This window comes from Delphinus delphis, chromosome 4 (assembly GCF_949987515.2).
Source record: "Delphinus delphis chromosome 4, mDelDel1.2, whole genome shotgun sequence".
NCBI classification, from domain to species: Eukaryota; Metazoa; Chordata; class Mammalia; order Artiodactyla; family Delphinidae; genus Delphinus; species Delphinus delphis.
Genome location: NC_082686.1, coordinates 12537740 through 12552637, shown reverse-complemented (window position 1 = coordinate 12552637; position 14898 = coordinate 12537740). Strand labels below are relative to the sequence as shown.

General features: G+C 52.1%; 1 protein-coding gene across 1 annotated transcript in view; it reads right to left on the bottom strand.

The window, feature by feature from the left end:
* Positions 1 to 1425: 1425 nt before the first annotated feature.
* The window catches only part of URB1 (URB1 ribosome biogenesis homolog), a 64916-nt gene continuing 51443 nt past the window's right edge, over positions 1426 to 14898 (bottom strand). Inside the window, exons 31-39 of the mRNA XM_060010390.1 lie at positions 11577 to 11737; positions 11020 to 11131; positions 9224 to 9330; positions 8562 to 8705; positions 7477 to 7586; positions 5778 to 5975; positions 4380 to 4621; positions 3268 to 3837; positions 1426 to 2204 (exon numbers count right to left, since the gene is read on the bottom strand). Of these exons, the coding sequence (XP_059866373.1) occupies positions 2023 to 2204; positions 3268 to 3837; positions 4380 to 4621; positions 5778 to 5975; positions 7477 to 7586; positions 8562 to 8705; positions 9224 to 9330; positions 11020 to 11131; positions 11577 to 11737 (1826 nt within the window). The 3' untranslated portion in view covers positions 1426 to 2022. The remainder of the gene's footprint in view (positions 2205 to 3267; positions 3838 to 4379; positions 4622 to 5777; positions 5976 to 7476; positions 7587 to 8561; positions 8706 to 9223; positions 9331 to 11019; positions 11132 to 11576; positions 11738 to 14898) is intronic.

The window sequence follows — 14898 nt, the reverse complement described above, 5'->3', positions numbered from 1 at the left end:
AAACTATTCACTGATCTCTACCATGTCACTTCATAGTTTCCGCTATTACTTCTGCAATGTTTTTTTTATCAACTCTGAGTTCGCTGGCTGATCTGCACCTTCTTTAGGACGCCCAGGGAGTGCCTGCCAGGTCCCCCTCCATCCCCCGCTGACACCCACTGTCACTAAGACGGGGCAGTGTGTGCCCGGCCAGACTCGCTGACTGTGGTCAGGGGACCTGAGCCACACCTCCGACCTCCCCAAGGCCTTTCACAGACAGAGCCCAGGGCGGCGTCTCCCCGGACAGGGCAGTCGGGCGCAGCAGGCAAGGCTTAAGCCCGAGTGGCAGGAGGATCCCGTGCTGTGTGACTTCGTGTGACGTCTGATCCGAGACCCCCGATGGACCTAGTTCTCTAGTGCCCGACAGCCTGCCCCTGGCAGGGTGCCAGCACCATACCACAAAGCCCATACACCTCACCCCCCCTCCATCCCAGGTGACTGAAAAATAATCCTGTAAGGTGAGGGCCAGGCCTGGCCTCGCCAGCACGGGGGACAGCGGGTTAGAAGGGAAGATGGGGGAAGGGAGACTGATGGGCTCCAGAGATGCAGAAAGAGGGCAGAAAGGACCACATGGGCTTTCCAACTTGAATCTAAACGTAGGATTCTGGCTTCACGACATTCTAAGAATACTGTTGTGGGTGTTTTGCAGGCGAGGGAATAGGGGAGGTAAATGCTCCTTGTCTTCTAGACGATGAGCCCCACTGTGGGAAGGGGACAAATGCCCAGAAGCATTACTCTTGTCTTGGTAAAAATCTTAAGTCATTAAAAAAACCAGAAAAGGGCTTCCCTGGTGGCGCAGTGGTTGACAGTCCGCCTGCCGATGCAGGGGACACGGGTTCGTGCCCCAGTCCGGGAAGATCCCACATGCCACGGAGCGGCTGGGCCCGTGAGCCATGGCCGCTGAGCCTGCGCGTCCGGAGCCTGTGCTCCGCAGCGGGAGAGGCCACAACAGTGAGAGGCCCACGTACCGCAAAAAAAAACAAACAAACCTGAAAAGAGTCTAAACAACACTGGAAGGAGACAAAAGTGTAAATGTTTAAGCTGAAACCAAGCCATTGCCAGTGCAATAAACATCATATGGGCAAATAAACGGCCACCTCCCAGGCGGCAGACAGGGAATGCATGTGCTGACGCGGCACGAGGGCCCAGCAGACCCCTGGGCACCTACCTGGGTGTGCAGGAGGGTACATGCAGAGCTTTAAATGATCAGGACCAAGTTTTATCTGGGAAACCATGAAACTTCATAGTCAACGTTCGTCAGCTACAGTATCAGTTAATGTAGGAATGTTACAAGTCAAATCCTGACCTCTGAAATGCAGGTCTCTGTAGAATAAAAATAGCCTGTGATCAAATCAATTAAACAAAACACAAAAACCTAACAAAAATAGACGTTTATTAACAAGTTATAAAATTCTAAATTCCCCTTTGAAACAGAAGTTTTAAAAATATAGGCTGTCTTTCCAAAGCAGAAGTCAAAACAATTCCATACTTTAAGGATTTAGTGTAACATCCTTTTTATTTACTAAAATAACTTAACACAACACTGGCAGGGCTTATTTATTCAGAAAGTTCCACAAAGCTTTGTGTTAAAGCCTTAAGGCAAACTTTACACGTCTCTCTCCTTGCTCTTCTGCCTGATATATCTCTGGACACTGCGGCTTTAAAGTCCATGAATCCCTTACGCACTCAGAAGCGCCACCTCGATTTGTGGTATTTCTTTGAGGAACAATGAGTCCCTAAGAGGAAGGGTCTTCGCTGACTGGGGCTCACGGCCCAAAGGTCCCCAAGCCCACTGTAACCCTGACCGCTTCGCACACGTGGTCCCTTGAGCTTATTATTTATCAGTCAGTTAAATGAAGCCAACTTTTCCTGTCAGGACACCTGGTCAACATTCAGAGCTTGTCATCTCGCAGGCCTTCCATGGAAACCCTTGACTCAACCTGACTCCTAGAGCCTGGAGCCGGAAGCGCCAGCCGCAGGGGGTTAAGTGTCAGGGATCGCGGCCGCGATGTCCTTGCAGAGCCTGACGACGGCCTCCTCGTCACCACCTTCCACGTCCTCCGAGGCGTCGAGGACCATCCGGACGTGGGTCAAGAGGGTGTCTGGCCGCTGGGCCCCCAGCCAGACGTCCTTAATGTACAGAGACACCAGGAACGCAGCAGTGGCTGAGGAAAGGGACAAGCCCATTAGAACGCAATCCGGTCAGTCGGAAAACAAGTCACCCGCCCACACGCACAGGGGCCCGGGGCTGTGCGAAGCCCCAGGCGGCAGTGAGCGCGCACTGCCATAAATTAATTCCACCTTTGCTTGACTAAGTCAACCTTTCTTGTTCATTTTAAAATTATCTTTCCATGCGATGAATGAATGTGTGTGAAACGTAAAAAAAAGTTACTACAAGTCAAGCCTCTTCCTTGGTGCTGACCACCCAGGCCAAGAACCACAACCGAAGTTGGGGAGGAGCGGCCCGGAGTCACTTCCCATCATCCCCTCAGTGGCACAGGCGAGAAGGTTTACAGGCCCAGATTCAATTCCCCGACTGTGGCCACAGGAGAGGGCAGGGCACCCCGGCCACCAGGTGAGCTCACCTGCTGCGCTGTGGGCCCGCCCCCTTCCCTGCTCCCCGTCGTGTCCCTCATCCCCCAGTGAAGAGTCCACCCTCCCGGATGGAGGAGTCACCTGCACATGGTCACAGCCTCCCTCCTGTCCTCCTACAGCCTCTGCTGTGCCCTCGTCTGTGCAGTCACACCTTTATTAAGAACCTGCTAAGCGCCAAGCACATAAATTGTGTGACTTGTGTGTTTGTGTGTGCATGTGTGTGCTCTTGTGCACATGTGTGCTCGAATGTACACACACACACACACATACACACACACACACACACACACCTGGCCGTGACATGAAACGTAACTCTTCACGTGGGTAATAAGGATAGAAACTTAGGGAAGCCGCTGTTCCGCAATAGCGCGTCCCGGTGGGACACAAGGCTGTGATGTGAGCACCTTTCTCCACTGTAAGCAAAACCATCACTAAAGGTTTCTTTCACCTGAAGGCAAAGGCAGAGATTTCCTCTCCCCCTACACTCAGGGCCCCGTGGCCCTCTCCGCGATCCTCAGAACCGTGGAGAGGGGCCCCCAAAGGCTTACGACAGGCTCTAAGGAACAGGAGAGGCTCCCCACCCCAGGCCCACTCCCGCGTTTCTTCAGCCTCCGACCCGAGCACCAGGCTTACCTCGCGTGGCTGCATCCTCCGCGTTCAGAGAAGAGAGGTGGACGGCCTCGAGTATCGGCCGGTAGGGGCTCCCGGCGGGGCCGCGGGCCGCCCCCAGCTGCAGCATGACGGCGTTGAAGAGGCTGGCCACGCTCTGCTCGGGCCCCGCCAGCCCCTCGGCGCCGCAGAACCTGCTATACAGCCTGAACATGCCACTCGCCACGGCGCTGTCCTGAAGGAGGCCGGCCGCTACCGCTGGCCGCGGCAAGATGCGGTTCCTGAGCCAGCCCAGGAGGCCCGCCGTCTCCACCCGGCCGAGCGGGCTCGCGGCCGCGGAGCGCAGCACCCAGCCGGCCACCAGGACAGTGACGGCGCCCACGGGGCCTAGGCCTTCGCTCTCAGGTTCGGGGTCAGGAAACGCGGGCCCCCAGTGGGTCAGGATGGACCTCAGGAGGCCCCTGCACGCCTCCAAGGTGGACGCCGGCAGCTCGGGGTCCACCGCCTCCTCGGCCTCCCCAGGCCTCCGCTTCCGGCCCCGGAGGCCTTTGGCTCGGGCTGGCCCAGCTGGCTTGTTCTTATCCTTGAGCATTTCTGTCACACACACACACACACACACACACACACACACACACATACACACCACACATCACACACATACACGCACACACACACCACACACACAGGCACACACACAACACACCACACACACATACACGTACACACATACGTGCGCACACACGGACACATACACGCACACACATACAACACACACACATACACACACACAGGAAAGAGAAAAGGCGGTGAGACTGGTGTTCCGCCCACCCCCTAACACACACACAGATGCAGATGGTGGGGCGGCCCACGGGCTGTGCCCTCCCGGGACGCGTCCCCACGCTTGGAGCACAGCGAGTGCTCAGTGCTTCCCTGTGACCCGTCGTTACTGCTATCGTAGCAGCTGAGCGCTGGTTAGCGGCAGAGCTGGGACTCAAAGCCGGCCCCCCGCTCCCTCTCGGGCTATGAAGACGGACAGGCCCTGTCTCTAAGCTGCAGACATGCCGCTCAGGGACGGTAAGACGCCAGCTGCTCCGCGGGGCAGCGAGCACAGCTTGGGGAGCGGGTCCGACACTCACTCAGCAGCTCCCTGACTTGGCATCTCTCCGCGGCTGCTCTCAGGTCCTCCTGGAGCCTGATGTCTCTCTCGACGAGGCTCCACTGGTGCAGGAGGACGAGGGCATCCCTGGTGGACAGCACAGTCTCGTTCACGGTGAAGCGGTTCATGTCCCTGAAGGCCTGCAGCACGGTGGCCCGGTACCTCAGCACGGAGTCGAGTGCCCCGAAGAAGCTGGTGAGCTGGGTGGAGGCCAAGGCGGGCCTGCGGGAGCCAACGCCACGGACTGAGCCAGGGCCACCTCCTTGTCTGGCAGCCCAGGACCTCGTCCTGCAGCTCAGCACACCGTCCACTCACAGCCCGGGCGACCCTTCACAACAGACAAGAGCGTGGAGCCCAGCGCACAGTGCAGGAAATGGGGAGCCCCTCCAGGGGAGGCAGAATGGGGCCCAGAGTCTGAGCTCCACCCTGGAGGCACAGAAAGCGCTCTGGAAACCGGGAGAGCTGGGCAGAGCCTGCGGTGAGGGTGCCCGCTGCCACGCTAAACAGCTCCAGGACCGCCAGTTCCTCTCCGACTCAGGAACTCTCAGCCTCGAGGGAAAAGGCTCGGCAAAGCCCGGGGACGGCACACCCACGGCCAAACCTGACGGTGGGCGCTTCGGGGACGCACGTCCCTCCGAGTTCTAAGGAATTTAAAGTTCAAAACCATCTGCCTTCCACAATTTTAACATTTACGATCAGTATTCTGAATAACAATCGGTTCTCAGAGACCAGCGTGTCTCGGGACAACCTCAAAATAAGAAACGGGGTGCTCTGGCATGAATCCAACAATTGAATTCCGAACAACAGAAAACCAAATGCCCGGTTCTTTATCAAGAAAGTTTCATTCTGAGATGACAGTCCATTGGCTATCGATCCTCTGGTTTCAATCAGCATACCCCTGTTCCCAAGTCAGAAATCTGAGGGCACACAGTGTATATTCTCTAACACAGTAGAATCTGAGAAGAACTGAGCTCTCCTGAGGAAACCAAGAGTGTAATTCCAAGGGGAAAATACTGAAATTTTCAAGGAATTCATGGATAAGGGAGCCCATAGGCTAATGAAAGCGGAGGTGAGTTTGGGAGCAGCTTAACTTTCCTAGGCTTAGATCATGGGAAATATGTTCTTTCTATAAAACATTTTGAGTGCTTGGATCCAAAAGTCCACTAGATGGTTTGCTGCTAAAAATGATCTGGAATGACAGGATTTTCGAGTGTGCTAAGTTCTCAGGGCCTTGAAAGGAACCTCCTGAAGTTGACGTGGAAAGAAGAGCAGCTGAAGTAGGTTTCCTGACGTCACCGAAGGGATGGCAGCCCCCGCCCAGAGCCTACCTGTGGACCCGTGACCTCCAAGGGGTCATGGCCAGTGGGGAGGGGCTTACCTCAGGTGCTTCGTGAGCACAAGGAGAACGTAGAGGAACTCGTCGACCAAGTGCAGGGCGAGCAGCTTCGGGGGCTCCTGGGACCCAGGCTTGCAAGGAGGCTGCTCCCCTGCCTCCACGCCTCTGTCCCCCAGGGTGGTCACCCACAGCGTGTGCAGCAGGGAGATGAGGTTGGAGAGCAGCTGAGTCTCCAGGAACCTGAAATCAAATGTGGGAAAGTCCACTGTCTGTCACATCCTCTCCTCCCAGTGACATCTCCTGGAGGGAGTGGGCGGCAACCATGGAAGACACTGTGACGGTGGTGACCATCCCAAGTGGCAGACTCCTCCCCTCTCCCCCAGCCATCTATCCTCGTACCTCCCGCTGCAGCCCCCAAAGAGGGGGACACAGCATCTAAGTGAACACAGGATGTCTGCTATAGAAACGCAGCTCCACCCCAGGGCGAGGCCCCAACCCTCCTTTCTAGACAGCCAACCACCTCAGTCCCCACTGAGGGACATTCTGGAGCTGCTGCGGCACCGTAAGAAGAGGCTTCCCGCCCACGAGAACAACTCAACCCTAAAGCATAAAGGTAACAGCCAGGAACAGGTAATCAGCCAATGCTGCCTTCAGATATAAGACATCACTTTCTTTCAGAGAAAAATCTTTTAATTCTTTTTAAAAAATGCACAAAAGGAAAAAAAAATGCAAGAAAGAGCCTGGATATCCCCAGGCTTATCATCATAGGTAGCTGTTGGAAAGATCCCTGTCACCAAGGGCTGTCTGCTGAGACAAGGTCTTCATCTTTTCACACAGCCTCAAAGTTAGGAGAGTGTTAGGAATCAAAACATCACACTATGGACTGAAGCGTGTCCCCCGCCCCATTCAGATGCTGAAGCCCTAACCCCAGTGGGACTATATTTGGAGGTGGGGCCTTTGGGAAGCCATTAGGCTTAGAAGTCATGAGGATGGAGCCCCCATGATGGGATTAATGTCCTGTAAGAAGAGAAAGAGACCAGAGCTCTCTCATTCTCTCTCCCTGGTCATGTGAGGACACAGTCGGCAGTGTGTTTGCCAGGAAACGAGCTCCCACCGAACCCAACCATGCTGGCCCCCTGATCTCAGACTTCCAGCCTCCAGAAGGCGAGAAAATGAAACTGTGTCGTTTGAGCCACCCGGTGACAGCAGCCCCAGTAACAAGACAAACACCCACTCCAGCCCTCAATGCTGCTCCGGCACCGGCTCTTCGCCGAGCACCTTGACCCTGGGCGGGAGTGGAGTGCGAACCCACATCACCGCATGAGCGTTCCTGAAACAGGAGCTCCCTGTTTCTGCCTCAGGAAGGGCAGAGATCTTGAAACCTCAGATGGGGGACCCCACTCCAGGGGAGGAGCCTGGACCTGGCACAAGAGACGGAAAGGTGGTGTAGAGGATGCTGTTTCGGGAACACAGATTCTCCGGGACACTTCCAGCGGACACGAGAGATGGCAGGAGGTGGCACGGTGTGTGCACAGCACACACACTCTCTCGCTCTCACACACACACACACAGACACAGACACACACACAGACACAGTCACACACACACACAGACACACACACACAGACACACACACATACAGACACACACACACAGACACAGTTACACAGACAGACACAGATACACACACACAGACACACACACACACACACACACACACACAAACACACACGGTGCTTACTTGCTCTCCAGGATGTGTAGGACCCACGTTAAGAGGCTGTAATCCCGCAGGATCTCATAGGCAGATTTGGCATCCCGGGCAGCATTCTGCAGAATTTCCAAAACCCAATTCTGCAAACCCAGAACAGAAAGTTACTCTTCAGTGGGAAAACCTGACTTACATGATCCAGGGAACACTTTAAAAAACAGAATGCTATGTTCCAGTTACAGGCGGGGGCTGCACATACCATCTGCTAAGTCCGCAAGGGTGGTGGCCACATGGGACCACCCTTCCCCACAGTGACGGCCAGAGCACACAGACGGCCACAGCGAGCTCGGGCCCAGGGCCGCCCACCCGCTAGTCCACCACAAGCAGAGACACAGCACGGAAGCCACACGGCCCGCATCTGGGGCAGCCTGAGGGGGGAGGAGGGCGGACCCGTTTCTAGCCCAGCCATGAACTGCGGGCGGCCCATTCATTGCCTTGATTTTGCCACCTGGAGGGGACGGAACGGTGGGACTCCCGCTGGAGCTGTTAACTGGGTGCCTTAGAGTCCTCACATGCTGTAAGAAATAGAAATCTACCGCACTCGAATTCGGGTTATTCAAACTCACTCCTATTTACCCACATTTTACACGATACCACAAGCAGAAGCTGACCCGGCTAGAAATCAATCAAAACACTGACGAATTCTCCCAGTTACGTCTCACACGACATGAGCTCTGGCTCCAGGGGCAGAGCTAACGTGCAGACTCCCTCGTCAGCTGTGAGGCAGGCAGGCTCGACTCCCGACTCATTTTCCCAGCCGGGTTTTGAGAACCTGCAGCTTCTGTGCATCGTGAGACATCCTGGTGGCTCGGGGGTGTCTCCAAGCACCTCAGTCATTTATGGGGTGATGAGTTTCTAGAGCTTTCAGCCGTTCCAGAGCCACCTGGGTACTCATCACCCCCCTCCCTCTCCACAGGCCCTGCCCCCAGGCCAGGGCACTGGAAGCTAACGTAGAATCGGGAGGCCAGGCTGGGTGAGACTCCACGGGGACTAGGCTGGCAGATGGCACCCCGTGCAAGGGCCCAGGCCTCAGCCCCCCAGGAGCGCTGGCCGCCTACCTGGGCCACGTCGTCGCAGAGCGGGCTGCTGAAGAAGGACAGGATGACGTGGAGGACGCCCCGCCTGGCGCAGAGCTCGTAGCAGTACTTGTCCCGCATCCCCTGGCGCAGAAGCCCAAACATCCACTCCCGCTCCGTCTTCTGCTGTAACCCAAGCAACCAAGAAACTATTGTTAAATAAGTGAAGGCCTTTTCCCCTGAAAACTCTTCCAACGCCAGTTCTTTCAACTGGGGGCAAAGGCTGCAGCACAGCCGCCCCCACCCTCCGTTTCTGGGTATGTTATTAAAAACCCTCCATCTCCTCTCTGCTTCCATTTCTCCAGGTCAGGAATAAGGGACCAAGTCAAGTTTACACAGTGAACTGTGCTTACTCACAGGGGGTGTTCTGTAAAAGCACTTTAGTATTCAACCCAGGGCTTCGCCAAGAAAATACAACGAGGAGGCCATGACTCGAGGCCTCTGGAGCAGTCTGTGAGGTCTGAGAAGACACCCAAGAATCAAGGTGTGGAATGGGAGGCGTTTCCACACACAGGCCCGCCTGGCCCCGAGCTCCACCCCAGCCTGTGCTCTGCAGCTGACAGTCTCCTCGGGGAAACGTCAGCGCAGTGGCTGAGCACCCCATTTAGGAGTCTTTCCAGGACCCCGAGACCTCAGGGCCTTACCTCGAAGTCCGAGCTGTAGAAGAACTGGTAGAAGCCTGGAACTTTGTTCATGTTCAGGTACTCGTGGGACAGCAGGAACTTGTTGACCTTCAAATACATGTGCTCCTCTGTGAACACAAGCAGACAGTCACTCACCATAGTGCCAACAGGACACCCCGTGGCCGGCTGGAGTAGGGGAGCAGGGCCCTGGGGGGCGGTCAGACATAAATCCCTGCCCCCTCGGGGCTTTCCAATCCTTATCCAGGTTATTAGTTCTCAAGAATTAAAACGCAGTTAAGACACCTTAGTTCTACACAGCACACGGGCTTCTCTTGTGGCCCAGGAACCACGTGAGGATGTCCAGTCCTTCGGAGACGTCACCCCTCCCCAGGCATCAGCCCACTGCCTAAACTCTAATCAGCTGGTGGGGAGAGTGGGGCCTGGCCACACTTCAGACAGCACAGGGCTAACACCCAGCCCATCGGCCTCCCACTGAGGAAACCGCCACAGCAAAGGGGGCTCACACGCGCCCTGGGTCACTTGGCCCTTGAATGCAACGGGGCCGACACCTCCTCCCCCGGTCCCAACCCTGGACCACTGTTGCTGCCCTGTGCTCCAACACCGACAGGAGGTCTGATGTGGGACAGCTTGCCTGGGGGGCACAGACTGGATGGGAGGCCAAGGCCATCCACCGTGACCTCTGCTGGGGTATTTTCACAGAAGTTTGTTCCTTTGGAGTCTAAATGGCTAATTACCTTCTTTCCTCCCGTAATTTCTAAGGTAAAGAAAAAAACATGTAATAAAAATGATACGGGGGGACTTCCCTGGTGGCACAGTGGTTAAGAATCCGCCTGCCAACACAGGGGACACAGGCTCAAACCCTGGTCCGGGAAGATCCCACATGTCGCAGAGCAACTAAGCCCGTGCGCCACAACTACTGAGCCTGCGCTCTGGAGCCCGCAAGCCACAACTACTGAAGCCTGAGTGCCTAGAGCCCGTCCTCTGAAACAGGAGAAGCCACCACAATGAGAAGCCCGCGCACCGCAATGAAGAGCAGCCCCCGCTCGCCACAACTAGAGAAAGCCCACGCGCAGCAACAAAGACCCAACGCAGCCAAAAATAAAGATACGGAGGACGTGAAAATCAAATCTGAATTCTAACAGCAACTTGACTACAGGTTGATTGTGGGGCCTTGAACAAGCTATTTAACCTTGGGGGCCCCAGCTGGGAAGCTGTCTCCTCATCTAAAAACAACCATGTTACCTCCAAAGAACCCTGTGGTCCCTAACGTTATCAACATTCTACGACTTTTCACTAATTACAAAAAAAAAAAAAGGTCCTATGATAGACTGACTTGTGCTCACACTACCTCAGCGCTGCCCTGCTGTGAGGAAAAAAGTGGAGTGTTTCGTGCTCCATGCCCTGGGTGACACCTGCACGGGACCCACAGGCCGCTTGTCCTCTGGCTGGTGAGCTACACTGACGCTGACCCCCGAGCTCAGAGCGGCAGCTGCCAACACGGACGGGCCTCCGTGTCAGGTCCCTCTAAGCGCTCGCGTACGGATCCGTGAGGCCCCCGAGCAGCCCTTTGGTGGGAGCTGTGATTTGCTTTACCACAGCTTTACACCCCTACAGGCAAACAGGAACACATCATCTCCCCCATCATACACACTCTTCTGCGCCGTGCACGTGTGACCCTGATCCGTCTCCCTCACCTGTGTGGGGGACTGGTTACGCCTGTAGGATGAACGCCTCCAAGTGGCCTTGCTCAGCCTCAAACTTTCCACCTCACCCCAACCTGATTCTGTCAGTGGTACCTGGTTTCAAAATTTGCAAGGCTGCTTTGGCGATGAAGAGAGTCAAGGTGAAGGTGAGTCTCATGTTCTTAGTTCGGATCCCGTTCCGGACTACGTCCAACAGGTACAGTACCTTCAAGCCAGGAAAAAGGGGCGGAAAAAAAAAGAGAATTTGCAGAACGTCTGTGATCAGCCTTATCTTGTACAGCCTAAACCACGGCTTTGCAGAGTGGCCTGCTCCTCGCACCCCAGGGACCACCCAAGGTGACGCCTGTCCCCACCACCTCAGGGCGCAGCTTCTGAGGCTCTGTGTGTCCTGGGTGACAGCTGCCGTCACCCCTGAGTTCAACAGAAATTAGAACTGCTCTGCCCACCGCGACACAAGAAGACCACTTGTAAGGGGAGACCTGTCTCCATCTCCCAGGGCTGAGGACCCGAGACAGCCTCAGGCATCACCCCCCCCTCCCCCAGCAGGGGACAGACTTTGTCCTGTATCAGTCTCCCGGCAACACCTCTGATCTCCTTAGGAAATCCTTCCACCAGGCCGGGCGGAGAGCCATCCCCGCAGCCCCGCTCACCTGGGGCTGCTCCCGGAAGCGTGCCCCTTCCAGCTGTGAGTAGTAGGCTGCCAGCACGGAGGAGGCCGCGGCTCGCATCAGGGGGTCGTAGCTGCTGAGGGCCGTGACAGTTAGGCCCAGAGCATTTGAATCCACAAATTTCCGACAATCCACCACAAATTCTGAGGGAAATAAAATACAGCCTTAACTACACACACACATACACACACACACGCTATGATTCTGTGACACTCGTGCAACACAGAGAATTCCATTTGCTCTCGCGTCTTACCACCGTCAGCTATGGGTGCGTGCTAGGTACAAGAAATGCAAGCCTGCCTCCTGCACTCCTTAACGTCTGCTGAAGCCGGGTAGAAGACTCTCTCCCCTTCCGTGGCAATAATCACATGCCTTCAGTTTCTAAGATGCTTGTAATCCCAAGAATCCCAGGAATCTTTCATTACTTCTCACAAATACCCAGTGAACCAGAGATCAGAGGTGACATTCGGACCCGCCACTGAGATCCCAGCATGCGGAGGCCTGGGGGACACAACCGGAGGGTCAGCAGAGAAAGCCGGCTCTCGGGTCTACTGTGTTCAGCCCTCGGCCTCTGAGTTCCCACCTACAAACACAGCCAAGGAAAATACGTAAGGTGGCAATGCTGGGAGATACAGCCAATGCGAACTGGTCTGAGCTGGACTATCGATGTTACGAAGGATTAACTTATATCCACTCTGCAACCCTAGCTCTTTCTTCAAACAAATGACAGAAATCTCACAGAAGAGTGGCTCACCAAGCCTGAACAAAAGCTACAGCCCAGAGCTGGCTGGCTGATATTCTCTCACCACCTGTGAGGCCCTGAAAAACGCACGTTACTCCAGGAGAGGATGTGACGGGAGAGAAGGTCGGATACATGAGGGGACCCACTTGATCACACCTGCAATTCAGGACACTTCAAATCCTCCTTAACAAAAACCCAGGCCTTTTTACAATATAAACATTGTCAAGAAAAACCTCAGAACAGGGACAGGTCACCTGGGGAGGGTGAGATGAACTGGGAGATTAGGTTTGACATAAGTACACTGTAAATCAACTATACTTCAATAAAACAAACTGTAAATCAACCATACTTCAATAAAACAAACAAAAGACCAAACAAACAAAAAAGAAAAATGCACCAGATGGGCTGATCAGCAGATTAGACATTGAAGAAAAAAAGAACAGTGAACCTGAAGACAGCAACAGAATCTAACCAAACTGAAACACAGAGAGAAAGAAGAATTTTAAAAGCATGAGCATCACTGAGCTGTGGGACAATTTCAAGCAGGCTAATGCATGTATAACTGGAGTCCCTAAAAATGAAGAAATAATGGCCAAAACTTTTCCAAATTTGACAAAACCACAGACCTACAGGCCCAAGAAGCTCAATGAACACCCCAAACACAAAAAACATAAAGAAAATTACACCCAGCCTTATCATAATCGAATTGCTTGAAACTGGTGATTAAAAAAATCTTAAAAGTGGTCACAAAACATAGAGCGGAACAAAGATAAGAACACTGTTTCTTGTTAGAAACAATGCAATCCAGAATCAAGGTGACAACGTCTTTAAAGTACAATGAGAAAAAAACCTGTCAACTGAGAATTTCCTACCCCATGAAAATCTTTCAAAAGTTAAGACTGAAAAGCTGAAAGAACTGATCACCAACAGCCTTGAACTATAAGAATTCTTAAAAGTATTTTGATGAGAAGGAAAATGATAGAAGATGGAAATCTGAATCTCCACAAAGGAATGAAGAGAACAAGGAATGATAACTATGGGGTAAACAAAATATTTAAATCCCTTGAAAAGGTAATTGACAGTCTGAAGCAAAAACAACCACATATTGTAGGCTTTGTAACATTTATCAACAGATGGAAAAAGTATGATAATTATAGCGCAAAGCCAGGAAGGGAGAGATATATATTATTGTAAGGTGCTTCTACTATCCATGAAGTGGTATAATCTCACTTGAAAGTAAACCACAATAAATTGAAGATGTATACCATAAACCCTAAAGCAACCAACACACACATGCACACAAAAACACATGTACACACACACCCACGTACATATGCTGACAAGCACACACACACAAATTATAGCTAAAAGCCAAAAAAGCAGATAAAGTGGAATCAGATTGATAATCACATTAAATGTAAATGGTATATACATTCCAATTAAAAGGCAGAGACGGTCAGATTGGATATAAAAACAAAACCCAAGTATACGCTGTCTACAGGAAACCACTTTTAACCTCAAGATGCAGATTTTAAGTAAAAGGATAGAGTGGTGATTATTTTGAAATGTACAGAAATAGGTAATCACTATGTTACGCACCAGGAACTAACAGTGTTGTAGGTCAACTATACTTGAAAACAACAAACAAACAAACCCACAGGAAAAGAGATCAGATTTGTGGTCACCAGAGGCAGGAGGTAGGAGGAGGGAAAATGGATGAAGGCGGTCAAAAGGCACAAACTTCCAGTTATAAGATAAATAAGTACGAGGGATGCAATGTACAACATGGTAAATATAATCAACACTGCCATATGTTATATATGAAAGTTGTTAAGAGAGGAAATGCTGAGTTCTCATCACAAGGAAAAAAATTTTTTATATTTCTTTAATTTTATATGTATATGAGATGACGGATGTTCACTAAACTTACTGTCGTAATCGCTGCATGATGTATGTTAAGTCAAGTCACTATGTTGTACACCTTAAACTTATACAGTGCTGTATGCCAATTATATCTCAATAAAACTGGAAGGAAAGAAACAGTAAAAGGATGGAAAAAGAATAATCAGAAGACTCTTGGGCTCTAACAGCTTATGGACTAAATTTTCTCATTTCTAACAAGTGACTACTTTTGATGGGAAGGGGAAAAAATGCCAAATGCTTTACAAAGCATCAAACTGAGGGATAAAATTATATTGTTTTGGAAAAGATGAGATATGTTTAAGATACCTCCATACCTTCATAACAAACACACATAAATGGAATAAATCTGGAAAAGAGAACACTCTAAACATTTAATATTACACTCACTAAAAATAGCTAGTACTCAGCAGGGATATTTTTAGTAATCATTGACACTCTCTAAGACAAAAGGATTTTCCACGTGTCCGTGAGGAAAAGTCAATTTCATGTTCTGTGGTCATCTCTGTTATTCTCCGGAAGTCTTGGCTTTGTAACATGTATGGAAAAGAGCTTCCCTTGAGTGTTGAAAACATAATAGGCTATCAAAAAATAGTTATAAATACCATTCTCTTTGTTTTAAGAACTTCATAAATAGAGATT